This window comes from Amphiura filiformis, chromosome 19, assembly GCF_039555335.1.
Source record: "Amphiura filiformis chromosome 19, Afil_fr2py, whole genome shotgun sequence".
Classification (NCBI taxonomy): domain Eukaryota; kingdom Metazoa; phylum Echinodermata; class Ophiuroidea; order Amphilepidida; family Amphiuridae; genus Amphiura; species Amphiura filiformis.
Window position 1 is genome coordinate 46,141,840 of NC_092646.1, and position 20,773 is coordinate 46,162,612.

At 36.8% G+C, this 20,773-nt stretch overlaps 1 protein-coding gene across 10 annotated transcripts in view; it reads left to right on the forward strand.

Moving 5' to 3' along the window:
• The window catches only part of LOC140141372 (uncharacterized), a 278,662-nt gene that overhangs the window by 241,894 nt on the left and 15,995 nt on the right, over positions 1-20,773 (forward strand). For 8 of the 10 annotated variants that reach the window (XM_072163212.1, XM_072163216.1, XM_072163211.1 and 5 more), the window contains one exon: positions 3,467-3,598. Coding sequence is in view for 2 of the 10 variants with exons in the window: in XM_072163219.1 (XP_072019320.1) it covers positions 3,467-3,685; positions 11,461-11,551; positions 15,939-16,088; positions 17,300-17,611; positions 19,527-19,628 (874 nt within the window). In the remaining 8 variants the exon portion in view is untranslated. Of the gene's footprint in view, positions 1-3,466; positions 3,686-11,460; positions 11,552-15,938; positions 16,089-17,299; positions 17,612-19,526; positions 19,629-20,773 lie in introns of those variants that run through there. The other 2 variants (XM_072163219.1, XM_072163220.1) reach the window with 1 other exon arrangement.

A 20,773-nucleotide genomic window follows, 5' to 3' on the forward strand; every position in this document is an offset into this window, starting at 1 on the left:
CGCCCCAACCCGGGGCTGAAGAAGAAACAATTTTGCCGCCTTTCCTTAACAGCCCGAAAAGGTTGACCCAATTTTTTCACGGTCGTTTGAAAAAGTGAAGAGCAAAAAAAAAAAAAAAAAAAAAAAAAAAGGATTATAGGCGCTAGCGTCCCAAAACCAACCGTTTTTCAAAATTTGTTATGCTTTTTCAATTTTTGGCGCCCTTTTTCCTTTGCTAATTCGTTTTGCCGCCCCCTTCGATTTTGCCGCCCCTGTTTTGGCCGCCCCTTCTACTTCCGCCGCCCCTTCGTTTTTGCCGCCCCAAAATACGCGCATGGCTACCAAAGGCGTACATCTAAATGATGCCAACTGATTAGTATCACTAATCAGGGCTTTCGAGAAAACTAAACTTTCGATATTTGTCACACTTCCATATTTTCAGAAGTTATTAAGATATGAACTACAATATGAAAATTTTTCTCTAGTCAGTAAGCATTAACTTGCAATATGAAAAATTTTCTCTAGTCAACTTTCAGCGTAAAGTCTTTCATTTCTTTCTTAAGCAGGAGACTCGGACATTATAAGCTAGGGATATAACAAAGCTCATTTGGAGTATAAATAGCCTGGCCATCAGTCAATGTTTTCAATGTTGCGTGTGGCCATTTATAGCATTATTATGTGTTGTATCGTTGATTGTCAGTCAAAACATAGGAAGTTGTACATAATAACCTGGCACATGCATCCATATATGTCGATTTTTATAATTATTGATAAATACATAACAAGTTAACATTGGCTATCATAAGGTGTATCATTGTGGCTTATGTTACTATCAAGCAGATTTTTAATCAGTTTACATTTCCTGTGATATTGTGTATTGAACCTGCTTATTTTGTTTGAAGAGCTACCGGGAAGGAGAAGGCATATATGTGACCATCCACCACAAAGTGGTAGTAAAGTCGGCTCTAGACCATTTTCTGTTTATTGCAGATTTTGAAAGAATACATGTTTAGCTTTAAAATGACACCTCAACCAGCTTCATCGGACATCTGGAAGTGAAGTTGTGGTTCATCAAAGGTCAAATTCCTAATATATTTTACATAGAAATCCATATACTGTTTTTGATTGTATCTCAAAATGGAAAATGCCGACTTTACGACCAGTTTGTGGTGGATAGGCACATATAGGGTGCAGCTGAGGGGAATACTACCCCAAAAGAGAGATAAGAGAGATATGGGTAACATTGGGACTGAAATAATTAGAGAATAAACGATAGGAATTTTTATTTTGACTATCCTCTACCGTGTGATAGACGACAGGCAGGTCCAATATTTTGAGTAATGGATGCAAAAATTTTTAAAGCAAAAATTAAGTTACCATCATAAAAAACTCCCCTTTTTCTAAAATGAACAAAACTTGTTTACAACTTCACATCTTTTGTTGCGCGTACTGCTAGCGTGTGCGAGTATTCCGCACTGCGTCTATGCATACAATGCGATACATACGCGCACCTCTAAGAGCGTGTTACGCGTTATCAACACTCATGATGACGTGGGGTCGTCTACAGCCTGATAGAAGACACCCAAAATCATGCAATTGTCCAATCAGATTATGGGTCTAACAATAGACCACTCCCACTGACTAAGAATGAAAAGTAATGTTACATCAGCTCTTTGGAGATCCTTCCAACGAGGAGAAAGTTCTCAGTGACATGACTCCCTCTCCTCCTCCTCCTCCTCCTCCTCCTCCTCCTCCTCCTCCTTTGATGACCAAGATGGTTAAGTAGCTGGAAACAGCAGTTGAGACATGGTTCACCAGAGTGCTGGCTTGGCCAAGTGGCCACTATAGGCAAAATAACTAATTCTTGATCATGTGAGGATGTATCTTCTGCGTCGGCATACTTTTCATAGAATGACACGATGGCGCGACCTAGATGACTGAACCTTGACCTTGCCTAGCAACGACCATGTGATTAGCCAATTCTCAAAAGCTGTGTTTGCGCTGTAAGCTCCAGTCTTTGCGTAGTACGCTCGACGCAAATAGCTATGCATACCCAAGTTGGCTCTTATGATCGAGAATTAAATATTTTGCCTGTAGCAACAAAGTATTTATGAATATTATCAATAAAGTTTTATATAGCAACAAAGTTTTTGTGGGCATAAGAGATAATATTTACCATCTTTTCTGTATTTACTAATCTCCTATTGTATATGCTAAAGTTAGCCCTGTTGGTGTACATCAGATACATAGAAATGTGTTGTGATGTACAGCAAGTATTGGGGATATTGACTCTTAAGTGGCCTCATGCCAGCGTCATAGGCTATTCCTATGGGAACAAGATTACAAACAAAATATTAGAAATTACTACCCATATAATATGTCGAGAATAAACAGAAATAGTGATTAACTATTACTAATTATTATTGGGTTTTATTTTGCAATATGAAGATAAAATCTGAGTGCACTGTTTTTCCATTTAATGATCCCTATCATGTTACCTACTGATAACAATGTTCTTCAAAGTAAAAATATACTCAGAAGCCCAGGGTAGATATTCTATGTGTTAGGATGAGCTTGGACTTCCAATGGGTTTTAACCACGGTTGTTTGATGTATATAGAATTGGCTTCATTATTAAGAAAATGCAAACTATAGATGGCGCTATTTATCATAAATCATATTTCTTAATTTGCAAGGGGTAGGTAATCAATACTGCCATTAAAACAGGTGGAATAGGTGAAACAAGCAACAAAGAAATTTTATAAACATATTTCATCAAAAAATAAAAGGAATTATTTTTATTAAAACCCTGAAAGAGTAATTTCCAGTATCTAAATAGCGCCACCAATCTTGTCATAAATACATACATTTTATATCCGAAGAAGGTTTAAAAAGTGCTGTGAAAGTGAATAATGTCGCGTCGTAAATAAGGGGGAAATAAAGTTGAAAATAACTCAAAAGCATCTGAATACATTAGTATGATACCGCTTTAAGCTGTTTAAGCCAAAAAATTGGGTTGTACATGATGTTTTGTTTGAAAAACTAATAAATGGTCACATCAAACAACCGTGTAACCCATTAAGAACTTATAATGTGATAGGTCTCAGTGAAATTCACCCATATCAGTTTGCTATGGGGAGTAATTCAGATTGCATATTGAATAATGTAGATGACTTTTTGTTAATAAGATATACAATGTGAAAACAAATAGGATCAGATGTGCAACCACCTGTTCTGTCTGATTTGGTATGTAGAACTTGACCACACTCTCAGCAAGAATGGTTCTAAAATCTGTCCTCTATATGGAACCCTCAATGGTTCTGTAATGAACCAAAAAAGTTCTATAAAGGCCAAAGAACCCTTTGAAGAACCTAAGTTTTCAGAACTTTTTTCTTGAAGGTTCCATATAGAGGACCAAAAAGGGTTTTTTAAAGTGGTTATAAACCCTTCTATTTATGGTATATCTTTCCTTTTTCTGTCACCAACAGTTCTACAATGAGCTCCATGTCCAGTTCAAGTGAAGACTCAGAGTCAGAGTCTGAAACATCAGAAAGTACTTCCAGTTCGTCATCGGCAGAAGGCACCTATGATGGCAAGGTAGCCAGGACATATAAGAAGGCACACCAGCTGAAGAATAGACATGTCATGTCTGCACCTAACATCAGTCCTACAAGAGGGAGGTCAGGGATGGCAGCAGATAGACACAGGTGTGTATATGTCACAGCTAATATGGACTCTACTACTACATATTCCACAAAAATACAGCTTTCATTTTTTGAAATTAAAAAAAAATATTATCTTGTTTTGCCAAATGAAACATAGCTAAATCCGAATCCTTTAATTAGTTCTTACTGACAATAAAAGTAAAAATTTTAATATTTTTGCAATTTGAAGGAAAATGGGCCAAAGCATTACAATTGTAGTCTCAAACTTCTAAGATTTGGCTTAAGTCTAAGTATTCCAAATCTTGAGTATTGGCTAAGAGTTCGCTCAAAATTTTAATATTTTATGTTATTTTTGATAATTGGTTATGAAAAAGATTAGAAAATGTGTTTTCCAAATATTAGAATGCATAACTTTAAATTTGCCTTTTTATAAGTTTTGGACTTGATTGTCATAGCATATGAAAAATGCCATAAATATGCATGGTTTTTGCCCTTATTTCCAAACATTGACCAAATATTAAAATTTGACTTTCAATATTAGTTAGAACTAACTAAAGGATTAGGATTTAGCTATGTTTCATTTTGCAAAACAAGGTAATATTTCTTTAATCCAAATCTGTCAGTTCTTGTCCACATTTGCAGCAAGCCAAATTTGCATCTCAAAGATTTGATACATTTTCATAAATAATTTTCCAATAGCCACCCAACAAAAAATTTAAACAAATAAAAACATAAATACACAACATTCATGGTGCAAGAATGGTACTTTCAAATATGTAAAGTTTCACTCAGCAAGCTCATATTGTTCTATTTACAGTACGTCTGTGAAGAAATTGGCAGGAAATACAAACACACATGATCAGTAGAGACAACATTAGACGGACACATAGTTTATGTCATTTCAGTCTGTTGAATTACCATATTCCATTCAGTCAAAGTCATAGACCAAGATAATTGCAAAGACTCCGCCCCTCAAACCAGACAAACTTATATATAGTATTGTCTAATGGCCTTATATAAGCCTACAATTTCCGAGTTCAATGTAAAGATTATGGATCTTGTCTCAACACCAAAAATGTTTTTTCAAAGAGGGTACATTATGGTAATCATCTCAGTATATATAGAAAGCCAGTACTTTTTTTTCAGTTCTCATTTTGAAGATACAAATAAACTGTTTCTAGCATATACTAGAGCTGTTCAGATATTTAAAATATTGAAATAAATGGCAGCTAAGGGGTGATCGAGACACCCCTAAATATCTTTAAAGATCTTTAAATCATTACTCTTTACATAAATGTCTTCTTGAGTAAGGACACTGGAACATTTCATCCGAGTTGCATTATTTTTCAGAAACATTCTATAAATTGTAAATACTATAAAAGACAGTTTTTTGAAATGAGCTAACTTTAATTACAGCTTTGTTATAATCAAATTGATTTTGTCATATCCTGAAATATAAGTCAAAATCAACTTTTAAAAGAGTCACGCAAAGCCCAATATTAAGAGTCCATAATAGTCTGGAGTTGAATTTGTATTCAACATTGGTGTGGATCTGGTTGCATACACCATCAGCCACAAAGGCCTCATTCTAATGGCACAGTTCAATAACATCCAACAACAATCATAGCTTAGAATTTGACCTCAAGTTGTGGAGTGTGAGTTTTTGTACCCTACACATTCAAAGGTCATTCTTATGACTGTACAAACTTACCAGGGTTATAGAACTGTGCCATGACAGATGAGCATATATGAGATTGTAGTGTGAATAATATGACAGCAACTCTGTGCCATGAAAGATTATGTCACATGCTGCATGGCTGGAATATCCCAGCCAAGGAAAAGCTTACATTTTACTGAAACTTGCACACTTTCCTTAAGTCAGGTCAGCAAGGAAAGCTGTGATCAAAGGAAGGGCTTAAGAATACATGGTACGGGAATGACCACTCCTTAAAGGGCAGCTCAGTAAGCTTTAACTTGAAAGAAAAGGTTTAAAATTTATGTTTTCTGGGAGTACCATGATAGACCCTTAATCTTGTAGTAAAAGAAGGAGCTTAAAATGCTTGTAACTACACAAGTATTGTAAGAAGGTCAGAAATAGGTGTTAATGTACTGAGAGTTGCTTGCCTCAAAAGTGATGATGCATTACGCATTTAGAAACCCTATCTTCATTCATGTGTGACTTTCAAATTCAGTAATGGCACAGAAAATATGGGAAATGGCAAGTTACATCCAAGTTGAAACAGGCATTCAGACTTTTTGCAGCAACAACACAATGGCTGGTTGGGGTCATATAGCTACATGTACATTCAGACAAATAATAACAACACTATGGCATAATAAAGAAATAAATGGGTAAAGAAAGCAAATTCATACCATTATGGATGTGTCACATGTGTATAGTCAGTATACCATAAACTGTGATCATGAAACATGAAAACTATTATGAGTTAGCTCCTTGCAGCTGGGATTCTACTGAAATTCAGCTGAAATTCATACTTTAATGTTGGGAAGCCATTAGTGAAATATAGAACATGATCATAACATACTTGGAGCTTTGGTTGGCCAGCCAGGTATGACTCACAATAGTGTTGGTGGAATATGGATTGTAAAATAAATTTGGCCTGCTAACTTTAGCCAAATGGCTGGGGTGGAACTAAATATAGGGTCAAACTTTCATGTGGGCTAATTATATGACAACTTGGACCTATAATATATGCCTTTTTAGAAGAGCAGCTCTTTAAAAAGTCAGTCTTTAAAAAGACTTTGATCACACCTGTCATGTAGTAAACATGAATTGTTGTCCAAATATGAACAGTGTTTATGAAGTTTTGAAATATTTTCTCAAAATATCAAGAGCTATCGTAAGAACCACTGAACCAATACTAGGCATGTTTGTACTCATTTTAATGCATTTTTATGCTGATTCCAAATATGGTCATGAAAATGTACATTTCTGAAATTTTTGAATTTTTAAAAATTTTTTGAAACATGTCGTCTGCAGTCGACACCGGCGTGAAGAGAGTTAACTTCCAAGTTACCTTGATTATCCTCAAGCTTGGCAGATGTGAAACATTAATCCATGATCAAATTATGAGCTTAAACTTACAAGATACTCCCATACCTATATAGCCCAACATAAGTCCCCATCTCCGGTACATACACAGCCTAGAGCCATAGCCCAACATAAGTCCCCATCTCCGGTACACATACAGCCTAAAGACATAGCTACAATGTACGTCAAAACTTGTCATGGATCATGAAGCTGGAAGGATCTGGCAACGGCTGGTTTGTGTGAGCAGGTGGTTATACATACACATTTACCTGATGCAGCACAGTAATAATACGGGCTATAAATAAGGCTAGCTCATATTAGTTTATGCGGTGTCACCGCACGGCATTTATCGATAGAGGAAGTCATTCAAACACTGTTAGAGATTACCACATTTCTTTAGTTTCTTTCTTTGGTTCGATAAATGTCTTTCATTTGTAGAAGCATAGGAAGTCATAGAATTACAAGATAATTCATGCTGTGTTACTTTTACAATTTTGTGTAAAGTCAAATCTTGAAGTTCATAACTTTCTACCATAAGTGTATTTCCAGTTTGTTTTAATTCAGGTATTACACATTAGAAGCTGAAAATCTTTCAATTCAAGGTACCATAGTGTAAACCATCACAAGCAAAAATATAATCATCAACTTTGTCAAAATGCAGAAAACTAAACTGCACCATAAATGTTTAAATTCAGGAAGTAGTGCCCATTCTCAAAGTTCTCAAAAATAGTAGACTTTGTTTGTCTTTTAGGAAACTTGATCAAATTTCTAAAACAAGCCAGCCTTCTGTGCCTTCATTTTGAATAGCAGTGACTGTGAAAATCTGCAAGTGTAAAAGTATAGGAAAAGGAATCAGCTGGCTTCAAGATTTTAGTTTGTTTAGCAACAAAGCTCCTCTTGACAGAAGTTGTCTAAGGTTTAATTTCTCAAATGTGTTGGAAACATTTTTAGTAACGGTTAATTTGTTGCCAATTTGGCTTCATGGTAACTATCAGAAGCAGTCCACATGACACTCAGAATCTACATTGATATAGATTGGTGTGATCCTGAACAGGACCAGAAAATCAATGCTGTAGATATCTTGAAAAAGTTGGGGTAGCCAGCAAAAGTTTCTGGTGGCCAAAAAGAATTTTGTGCAAAAATAAGTATCATATCATTGAAAAACATTTCTTTAAGTGTCCAAAAATGTCCAAAAAAGTGCAGCTCTTCTTGCTGTGGGCATACACGGCTTTGATAGTCCTTTAATTTGATATGACTAAAGGTCCAATTTGTCCACTTAAATATTCAAATGTTTAGCGTATATGAAACTAGAAGATAGATTTTTTTCATACTATTGGCACAATTACCAAATTTTGTCATTTAAACAGTCCCACTTTGCCAATTCTAATGGTTTCTGAAACATCACTGAGATCCTTGGTTTACTGTCTTCAGTTGCATATAATTTGATTGTTAAGTTTTATGAACTACATGTACATTCTGATCCAGATTAAACTGGTTTTAGTACAGCTCTAGGGATATGCCCTCAGCTTTGCTGTTGGAGGACTAGGTTTGGGCGTTTGCATGACAGCTATGCAAGCAAGCCTGGTGATGGAAGTAGATAGTGACGGCTGATGGTGGATGTCGTCTCTATTTGGATTGGAGGAAATCACTGCCATGTTTGGATAGTTAATGAGCGCGGCCGCATCTTCCCACGGTTTTGTACGGTGGTGTTACTTGGTGAAATGGGAAGGAATTGGATACTATAAGTGACTGTAAATGTCATATGTGCTTGGTGACTTTGTTTATACACAATAAGTAAAATGACAAGTATAAATATTTCTGGAATCCCAAAATCCAGGGATGTGGATTTCAAGTGGAATAGCCCATTACTGCCAGAATTGCAAGTACCTGTAGACCAATGACAAGGGAATGGCATGACACAAGATGAAGGGGCAATAATGAAATATGATAAATCATCAATATGATAAAACATCCAACCTGCTTTTGATCCTACAATGGTCATGAAATGTGATGGGGCACTTTGGGGAAATGTAAATGGGCCCCTCTGGATCCTGCCCCGGTCAATGTTGAATCCTTCAATGTTGTTCACACATACCTAGTAGTACCCAGCTTTGATTGGTGGGAAGGGGGGGAATTGTGAGGTTAGAGGAAAACAAAAATAAATCCATAACACAGTTTCCGTCGATATCCCAGCAACTTTTTTAAAGAGCACTAGAATCAATTTCAGTGGTCTATTCCAGTTGAAATCCATACACCCCCTATGGAAGACGTGACCTTAATCTCCCTCAAAGGGAGTGTGAATTTCAAATTGATTTACCTGAATGGGTAACTCCATTTTAAATCTACACCCCTTGCGTGGGAGATTTAGGTCATGTTTTCTGGATTTCAACTGGAGTATCCATAGAGAGAGTCATGTACACACTTAAAACTACGGGGTCAAAAAATGACCCAAACGGGGTCATTTTTGACCCCAGCATAGTTATCAACTAAACACCATACCACTAACGGGGTCATTTTGACCCCATTGGTGAGGTCATTGCAATGACTACGTATTTGGGTCAAATAATAACCCCATTGGGGTCAAAATATTACCACATTTCGGGTCAAATGAAATGACCCTTCAAAAGGGTTGCCTTATTGGGTTACTTAATGACCTCATTTCGGGTCAAATGAAATGACCCATTTGAAAGGGTTGTTTTATAGGGTTACTCAATAACCACATTTAGGGGTTGTTTGGATTTTTTAGTAGGCCTATGGTCATGCTGGTCCCACCAGGACATAAGTGTGTTTCTGCACAGAGAAAGCATTACATAAACAGCAAACTGCAAAATGCATCTGTGTATCACACTCTCACGCAGTCAGTCATCGCCTATGACAGTTCACGTATTATAAGCTTACATGATTATAAGCTTATAACAACTGCAGCCAAGACACCGGCCACGACAGCATAAAATGAATCTGCGTGCATAGACAAGGGTCTATACATCCTTGCAGTCTCACTTTTCAGCTAACTTTTCATATTCCATCATGCAGACAAGCACACACGACAATCCGCCGAGCTGCACAATCAGAACAAATATGGCGCTGATGTGACCACGTGGAGCCGATGCACACCGTGTGTGCAAATAGTTCCGAAATGCCGCAAGTCATTATAAAGTTGACAAATTGGGTAACTTCGGTCAAAAAATTAGTTTTATTTATTAATCAACAAACATTAATTGCAGCTCATGTTTAAACTCATTTATGAATTGAGATTTTCAAAGCGGAAGATTGAAACTGATATCAATGCGCGACGGTATCGGCAAAATGACCACTAAGTTTTTGACCACGTTCGTCGTGGCTAAAATGACCTCGTGAATGTGGTCAAATTAAAACAGTACAACCCCCTTGAAAGGTCAAAACAACCCCAAACGTGGTCAATTCAAAATGACCACGGAAAATATAACCCCGTAGTTTTTAGTGTGTAGAGCAAGTTATGATCAGTGGCGGCGCCACGGGGGGGGGGGCATGGGGGGACAAATGCCCCCCCAGTCAGAACTCTTGCCCCCCTGTTGCCCCCAGAAAAAACCCAAAATTATGAAAATTTCAACTTTTTACGGTAATTTTGCGCAAACTTTGTTGATTTTGCCCCCCCCCCCCTGAAATTCACTTTTCCCCCTAATGCCCCCCTGAAAAAATTTCCTGGCGCCGCCACTGGTTATGATTGGCCTACAATGCAAATGTCTATTAACAAGCATCAATAGAATCCACTAGCTGCAGGGTACTATGTACATGCCATGTAAATGTCAGTTCCTTATCAATATCGAACAAGTCGGGCTTGGTTTTCATTCCATGATGTCACTAAGTGAAACTAGCATATGATTGGGCAAATTTGTAAAGCTATGCTATATTAGGTTTGACCTACAGGGCAAATTGAAATTAATAGCACAATTTGCTGCAAGGCTTAGAACTCAGTGAGTTTTCTTCTGAGATATGGCAAGCAAGCCTGGATTGATGTGACCCCTGTAAGAAACTATGTACTGGGAACGTTTTGTGCCTGTTACATAATTTGAGTATTTCCTTTTAAGATTTAGGGTTGAGTTTGAAATAAATGAGGCTTGATGTGTAGCGTGCTAGCATGCACATGCGTGCGTGCACACATGTACGCACACGCACACGACGTGAGGTCTGTTTGCGTGTGAGTTGGTAAGGCAAAAATTAACTTTACCAAGTTTATACATTTCCATTATACCATGGACACATGACCAACTGAGGATGTCCACAGTCTATCCCTATCGCGAAGGTTGCATAAAGCCTAATGTCCATGTTATAATATTATTTGGGTCCGCATTTGTGGGTGTTCTTTTGGTTTATGGTGATGTGTCTTACAAAAGATATGTGTGGGGTGTGTTTTAATCTAAACTTGTGAGTGTGTATACAGGTGGTGATGCATGTAAGTGAATTATTTTTGTTTTGATTGGGAGAACCAGAACCTAGAAAAGCTGAATGATAATATTAGTGAAGTTGAGATGATGCAAAAGAAGCAAGTATTTGCTATTTCTGAATTCTGGTGCAAATCATACGCCCTGGTTTAAACTACCATGCTCTGAATAACTTGTTGCCCTGAAAAACTACTTTCAAAGGCACAACCTTCTTCAACATCCTTGTGAATAAAGCATAACTAACAATATTTTTCAGATGGCAGGAGTTTCGAGAATATATAGAGATTTTTATAAAAACAATAAAGCAATAAAACCATGTTGTTGATGTTTATATTTTCCTTCAGATCTTTTGAGATGAGTCCTGAGATGATTAGAGCATACAGTATATTGGAGAAACTACTTGAGAAACCTGGAGATAGCAATGCACAAGATATGGTAAGTTATCCCTGCACAACATCAAAGAAAAAGAGGAGTTATACAAAAGCAAAAAGCACGAGATGAAATGTTCCATTCTCTTTAAAGGAGATGGGACATTTGCATGCAACCAAAAGTATTCATTTTTTGAGCCACATGCCTATTTCATTTTTACAGGAAGCTTATAGAAGGGTGAAATGGCTAATGAGTGCTTGTTTGCAATTTCCGAGTATTGGAATGCTAAGCATAACACATGCAAACCTTTGTAATACTTGTGTTGTGGTCTATGGTGAATATGAGGCACACAATATGGCAGATTGGACATAGATTCTTCACTTAGGGGCGGTGCAATAATTATGAGCCCTGGGGGAGGGTAAAATTGGGGGGAAAGAAATTTTTAGCGAGTCGAAAGAGGGGGGGCAAGCAATTTTTGGCACACATTCATGGGGCGCCTTTTAAATAAAACGGCTTTGGAAAACAGTACGGAAACGCTTTAATATGCGAATTTTCCTGCTCGCTGCGCTCACAACATGTATATAGACCATTTAAGCTTTGCAAATTGGGATCCCAAAAATTTGGCATGTGTAAGGGGGGAAGTTTTTTGGCGGGCGAGAGAGGGGGGAGCGATTTTTGGCGGGCCGAGAAGGGGACAAGCGATTTTTTTTGCGAGCCGTTCGGAAATTTTTTTGGGGGCTCATAATTATTGCACAGCTCCTAGCTCCTTTTCCTTTAATATTTGGGAAGCATAATGATAATGACAAAAGCCAACTTAAAAGCATCAACTTTTAGGAGAAAGGAGAGGAAAGCAGTTATTTTTATGAAATCAGTTCTGGTCTTGTTTGCTGATATTGGTTAGATAATGATGGGCAGGAAGTGTGGTTTCTATCAAAGGTAACAATAGGATGCATTAATATAACAAAACAATATAAGTCAGTCCCTTTGGGAGCAATTAACTGCAAACCATAAGCTATTATTATCCTTATTATTATTATTATTAACATGCCATCCAATCCAACACAAAATTGCTCTCATATAGCGAGCAATTTGAAGTTAAATACCATCCTTTAGCAATCTGATTTCAGGATCACATATTAAGTATTAATTCCCTATAACATGGAAGTTGATATTATGAGAGTCACAAATATTGTCACAGAATCTAGTTTGGGTACCGGTTGACTTGAAAGATATGAATGAAAACAAAGTGGACATGTGAAATGACGTAAATCAAAATTGATAATGCATCCTTTTTCTCTCAAATACAGCTGTATCTTAAGGAAATAGTAAACCTCTACTTCCCAAGGCTATTTTTCTTGCAGTGCTGTTATAAAAATGTTAATGAACATTAGGATTTTATATTAAAAATTGTGGACATTTCAGTTTGGTTGATGTTGATGAATTAACCTTTCTGAGACCCTGCCATCCCCACATAGAATCAAGTTTTTAGAATCAAATTCAAGTGAATTTAGATACAAAAAGAGCATTTTTATGTCAAATTCAAGAGTAAGTGTTCATGTAGTCGTTATACATGCAGCAGCTGTATCATATAGGAAAGACTTAGTCTGGACTTCCTAAAAGGATTTTAGATTTCCTTTTTACTAGGATGCAGATAGGAAAAGAAAAACTTCAGTCTTTGAATAACTGTCTTAGTAGTATTTTTGCAGGATTATTTTTTCAAACTATTTGTAACTATATTTAAAACATTTCTAGCTTGATTTGATTTCTTCTACACACACTATCACACTAAATATATATTTGGGCACATTGCTAAATTTGCTCAGCTAATAAGAATATGTAACTAAGGAAAATAAATGTATTGGAACATTTTCATATCTTGATTGTAGCATGCAGGAGAAATACGATATCCAAATTTGAGGTGAATCGGAGATTGGAATCTGAATTAGCAAATTTTACAATGACAGGATAGAATAAAATGTTATGGAATTCCAATTTCAAGTGTTGGACTTTTTTCCTTAATGGTGTAGATGGCGGAAGTAGGGAGGGGGCTTTGAAGAAGAAACCTCAGAAGGACACCAAATATGCAAAGAGAAATTTGATTACTCTTTGTGTGATTAAAATTTAAACGATGAAATGGCATTGGTCCTTCTTAGGCATCTTCTTGGGCATAGATGTGGTGGGCAGCAACCACTCCCTGTCCTTGTTACTACGTTTAAATAGAAATGAGACGTGATGCTATAATAACAGCTGTAGGCCCTATGGAATGGGAAATCTTGAGCCAGGATATCCTAGTTGGATCAGAGTTTCCCGTTTCCACTCTTGTCATTTGTCTTCCATATTTGAAGTTGGTCTGTGAGATTTATAATAGTAAGTTTGATTTACTGATTTGTCTGTAGGTTTGAGAAAATGACCATTTTAATTTTAGATATTGATATTTCTTACATGTAAAGGGATATGACCAGATCAACAACCTCATCCCTATAATAATCCATAAACAATGCATTGAAAGCTGCAGTACTTGTACTAATTATTTTGAGACAGACTGTTATGTCGTAAGCTATTCAAGTTTGAATTATATTAACTTAAATTTTCTGTTTATCTAAATTTTGTCAATATAATTGTCAATATCATACTTGGAACTATATTAATAAGAGTAGCATTGAGTTAATGATGCGCCGGTAGTGTTAAAGGTTATATATTCATTATTATTTCTATATTGATTGACATGATATGTGGAGCACAATAGGTGTAATATATACCATATCCTGATGGAATTAGCTGCCAATTAAATTTCCCCGTTGGCATTGGCATGTTTACTACTTTGTTTGTGCAAAGAAAATAATGCATGGCAATAATACTATGGCTATGTTTGTGTTCTGTAAGTTTACCTTGAATAATTACGGAATTGTTAACCACAACACAACCTCACAAGTAACCCAAACTCTATTCTTAGCCTCAATGACATGTATTGCCAGTCAAAATAACACTGTAGGATATCAGAGTTTAAAATGTAAAGATATACAATGTTATTTTTTTGAAGTAATTGGCAACAAGCATAAATATGTATAGTAGCATCAAAGGGAGATGGATAATAGTGGTCTTCTCACTTGCTCCTCACCACTGTGGTTCAATTCCCCGCGGTGCCACATGTGAGTTTGGTAGCTGATATCCATGCTCGTCCTCACAGGTTTTTCTCCGGGTGCTCCGGTTTTCCTCCTGCATCTAAAATCAGACCTCTTTCCATATCCCTGTCCTGTCATATTTGGTTGGCATCCTTTGAATTTAGTAGCCTCTGAGCACTATTGGGCTTTGCCTTGCTTCGGGCTCGTCAGCAGCTTCTAAATGATTTTTGTCTCTGTTGTTAATGCCCATATGCCATGTTGTAAAATAAAGGAAGTTTAAAAAAATTGCTGAAGCATGAATTCTGGCTTTAACATAGCACTTGAAATACAGGATTTCACACCACGTTCAGCATGTTTGAAAATCAAGTCAAATGTATGCAACAGTGACAAAGCTAAACCTAAAATAGTAAGTCCCATAAACAAATCATAACCCACGTGCAGTTGGTTACTATATAAAATTGATTAAAACTGACCAGCGTATAAAATTTGATAGCTTTTGTAAAATCGGAACTGACCAGCCTATAACTGTGATTACCTGTAGTAGATTGGAATTATTATTAGTTCCTTTCATATTAGCCTGATTTTGAATCAGCAGTTACTGTACAAGTGGTAATTTTCATACGTTTTTGTTTCTGCACTTTGCCAATTGTACCACTTTGCTTGTTCTTGAGTTTGCCATTTTGGATAAACCTATGCATCAAAAAACATATTCGCACATTTTGTTATTTCATGGTAGCCGTAAGAGGGGAAAATGTAAAAATTAATGTTCTGTAAAAATGTCCACATTGACTGTATCCATGTGACTAGACAGGATCTGGGGTAATCTGGGGGAGTTAGTCTCTTAGTCCAGTCTCTCACCTGCTAATTGCAAACAAACCCCAAATGAATTTCATGGAATAACATGATTTCAACTTGATTATGGAGCACAGCTTATGGTATGTCCCATGGTATATCAGGTATAGATATTTTAATTGTCTTTGTCTCCAAGCCCAGTCTCCCACCTGCTAATTAAAAACATACCCATGTGAATTTTGTCATATTAAATCATTTTAATATGATCTTTAAGCAAATTACAAGCTAATCTTAGGGCGAGAAAAGAGAGACAGACAGACAGAGAGAGAGAGAGAGAGCTAGGGAGAGAGAGGTGGAGAAGGAGAGAGAACCCATGATATCATCTATAGAATCCCAATCATTAGTTCCATCAAATCTTGATCATTCTAAAACTGTTTGGACCAAAAATGATCATTAATTTGATGGTTGATTGGAGATCATCATACACAATTTTATAAATATTAATCCCATTCAAATATATTGCATTCTTGTTTTTCCAGGCTACATGTATCACTACCATAAGCAAAGATTGGTTCCGTGTGTCCAGTCAGAAGACCTCTGATCCGGCTGTCGTTGGTGATTACTTAGGGGCGCTCTCTGAGATGGGCAAGGCTGTCTTGGAGAAGGTGGTCAACTTGAAAGATGGCAATGTAAGTAGAATATGTAACATTATAAGGAGGGGCTATCTGCAACAGCCGTATAGATATATAACAATGCTAGTTGCAGATAGGCCCTTCTTGCACTGTTGTACAATGAGGGTTATATCCAATGTTCGAAATAAGCTCAAGTCTTCAAGGTTAAAATCTATGGGCCCTCTTCAATTTTCACGGCCGGGCCCCAGACTCAAATTTGACATGTTGTATTGGTCCACATTTTGTGACACTCCATAAAACTTCACACATCTTAATTTTGGAGGCAAACTTCTTCAATCAAGCCATGTGGCCCTGCAGTGTATTGAATCAACAGGCCTGCAGTGATTTGATTGGGCTTCTAGTCTGGGACCATCTTATTTCAAATATTGGTGATATCCATACATAATTTGCATAGAAGTATCCGATACAGTATTTCATACATGACATGTGAGGAAAATGGACAATTTGTGGATACACATGTCTGACAAATATAACAGTTGAAATCCATACACCCCCATGGAATACATACATTACATTAATCTCCCACACAGGGTGTGTACATTTCAAATTGAGTTACCCATTCAGGTAACCCCATCAGGTTAAAATCTATGGGCCCTCTTCAATTTTCACGGCCGAGCCCCAGACTCAAATTTGACATGTTGTATTGGTCCACATTTTGTGACACTCTTCACACATCTTAATTTTGGAGGCAAACTTCTTCAATCAAGCCATGTGGCCCTGCAGTGTATTGAATCAGGCCTGCAGTGATTTGATTGGGCTTTTAGTCTGGGACCATCTTATTTCAAATATTGGTGATATCCATACATAATTTGCATAGAAGTATCAGATACAGTATTTGATACATGACATGTGAGGAAAATGGACAATTTGTGGATACACATGTCTGACAAATATAACAGTTGAAATCCATACACCCCCATGAAATACATACATTACATTAATCTCCCACACAGGGTGTGTAGATTTCAAATTGAGTTACCCATTCAGGTAACCCCATTTGAAATTCACACTCCCTGTGTGGAAGATTAAGGTGATATCTTCCATAGGGGGTGTATGGATTACAACTGGAATAGTCCATTATGCATGACAGCTACCTGTGTATTTGTGAAGCAGATGAAAACACTTTTTGTGATGATACTAGTGTGAAATAAAGTTACAGCAATTAAAAAGGACATGTTTTGCTGATATATTTTCCTTTTCGATCACAGGGCAACACAGCGCTTCACTACTCCGTCTCGCATGGCAACTTTGAAATTGTAGACCATCTCCTTGACACTGACGTCTGCAATGTAGATACACCAAACCGAGCTGGCTACAGCGCCATCATGCTCACATCTCTCGCAACAGTACTTGATAGCGACCAACAAATTGTGGTGAAGAAACTCTTCCATCTTGGGGACGTTAACATCCGCGCATCGCAGGCAGGTCAGACCGCCCTCATGCTGGCGGTTAGTCATGGGAAACTTGAAATGGTGAAGCAGTTGTTAGAAGCTGGGGCTGATGTCAACATACAAGATGAGGTGGGTACAGAATTTGTTGTATAGAATTCTAGCAAGAAGTTTACCCCTTTATAAATTAATTGCCTAAATCATATTTTGACCAATTTGAGATTTGTGCCCAAGTCATCACGAGAGACACTTGCAGTAAAAACTCACTCACTCTGTAAATGCTTGCATATTTGCATTATACATATAATGTATTGTGTCATTACATGTACAATACAATAAACGGAAATTATATAGCGCCTTAGCATAAGTATGAACAAAGCGCTAAGTATTCCATGTGCCATGTTATACTCATGCTGTAATCCATGAATTATTGTTTGATTTGGGTGCTTTTATTGAAAATGCCATATGTATACTATTTTGGCTCCCATGCATACTAATCCAATATGGCATATATCCCATAGCATGACACAAAAGACTATCCTGGTTTAACTCTCTGTTAAAGCCAGACGCACATGGACTGATACTTAACAAAGTTATTTGACCTGTACATATAGGACAAGGTGACACATTGAAATGGTGCATCCCACCTCAGTGTCATACAGACAACCAATAGGAAATACAGTTGAATAATAGTTGTGCCAATTATACAGTTCCAAGAACATTGCTTGAAACAATGCAGCTTGTTTGGGTTGTAGCAAATGCCTTGTTAGTAACTGATTATACTGGAGGCATGATAATGTTACATAATTATGTCTAATTATGTAACATCACTAACAATAGTGCAGTAGCAGTAATGTCATCCTGTGTGTGTCCTAGGTATAGGGTGAGAGTCAACTAGCTTGGGCATTCCTGATATACTAGTTAGCGACTTGTTTTGACATTTTGAAAATAAATTGTCACAGTTTTGATTGCTGGAAGTAGTTTTCTGTAGGAGGTAGACTTATCCAGGGCATAAATTGATGTGTCATGGGAGAAAATGTTTCCTTCATGTTTAAAATTCATGCTTTACAAAATATATCAATAAATGAAACTCAAGAAAAACAAATTTGAATGTTACAATTCAGTAATATTGAGTCTAGTCACTATATTTTCTAAATAAAGTATATTACATCATTAATGAAAACTCTGATTCAATCAAGTAATTGAGTTTGAATACTGTTTGCTTTACAAAGTATATTAACAATGAAAACTCACAAACAATTTCTGCCTATTATAATGAAGTAATTGAATCTGGTCACAATCATCATGACCAAATGGGATAATTGGTTGTTTTGCTGTTACTCAAGAAGAGACTCCCACTAAAAGATAATATTTGATAACGAAGGACATTTCTTGCTTGTTTTTATGTCTGGGTGTGGTTACAATTTAAAGGTTTTGACATTGGGCATTAATATTGACATGCAGTGTCAATTAGGTTAAGTTTACCAGTGGCTCCAAACTGGAAATACTTATCAAATTAGTGGAAATTCATTGTCTCCACTTGTTTGTTTACAGGACAAATTATGTCATGTCCACTTATTAAGATATGAATTGTTGTTATAGTATCTTCTATCTTGTCTACGAGGGTAGACAGTGTTTGGAGTAGTGGATGCAGGTGCAGCCAGTATCCGCTACAATAAAATATTGGTCTTGCTTATCCATATGGATACGCCTACATCTTCCATTTATAGAAAACATTACAAGTCTATGAAATACCAATTTAATTTTACAAGCTTTTTAATTTATCAACTTTCAGAGGAAATTATGGTTTGCAGAAAATATTTTTAATAACAAGTTTCAATGCCACAAAAAGTAGCTTGTGACTAAATATCAGACTTGTCCATATTCTCAAAAATGAAATTATGTTAGTGTTAGTAGCACTGTCACGAACTCAAGAAATAGTGGAAATAAATTCACCATATGTGATCTGATCTAGGTTACCTGTATTGTATTGCACGCAAGCTAATTAATTTTCTGCTTATTTCACCTTTCCTTTTCATGTAAACAGGATGGTTCTACAGCTCTGATGTGTGCCAGTGAACACGGCCATCTTGAAATTGTTAAATTGCTATTGGCTCACCCACACTGCGATGCCACTCTCATGGACAATGTAAGTCAGTCATTACTGATTTGACACTGAACTGAACTCTATTCTGGAAATACTCAGGGTTTAGAATAAAGGTTGCCACCCAAAGGTCTTAAAGTGATCCTACCAAAAGCATCAAAAATATTTGAATGGAAAAGTGAAGCATGAGTCAAAAGTCTGATTTGGTATTTTTTATTTGACCAGGTGACATTAGACAATAAGGAAGGAAATGGCAGTGATGATAAAATGGGCTATTCCATTTAAAGTCCACACTACCCCTGTGGAAGATTTAGCCAAAGTCTGCCACAGAGGGAGTATCAATTTTGAATAGAATAGACAATTGGGTAAATTCCATTTAAAATACTCACCCCAGTTGTAGAAGATATAGGTAAAGCCATAATACAGGGGGAGTATAGGTTTCAAAATGATTAACTTTGACCAATTACATTTGAAAAACTTGCTCCCCCTGTGGAAGGTGTTTCCAAAATCTTCCACAGGGGGAGTGTGGATTTCAACTGGAATAGCCCAATTTGCATCTGCATTCATTGTATGTTACCATAGTGTGTCTATGGACAGAACATGGACTAAAAATGGAATATTTTGTCCTCCTTTGGACACTTTTGGTCAGTGGCGTAGCATGGGTCATCACATGGGGGGGGCACCACCATGATTGGGGCGCGCTGGGTCTGATGGGATGATGGGGGGTACACGCTGTTTCTCGACAACTTTTCTATGGAATTTTTGCAATCGATTGGGGGTCTTGCTTTTAGTCTTATTGCTTGCACAGCTATATAGGACTCAAATACCTGAATACAGTATGCAGTCTAAATTCAAGATAGATGCTATGTGCTTTTGTTTATTGTAAAACGATACATGTATAGTTTTGGAGGGACATGGTTCTGTTAGACCAACTTTTAGATAGCTTATATTTTGTGTATGTGCGTGCATTAGATTTCAATTTATATGGCATTTTGAAGGTGTTTTCCCCCTTTCTATTGTGAGGTTTGAAGATAAGTTGCACAATGGTATGTTTCAAATGTCAAAGAAAACATGCAGCCAACTTTGCAAAAAATGACCCACTAAGTTCCATTAGAGATGGAAATAGATGGAAATAGAATCAATTGATTTACATCTGTGATATTTCATGTTGAAAGTAATACAAGGCAGCT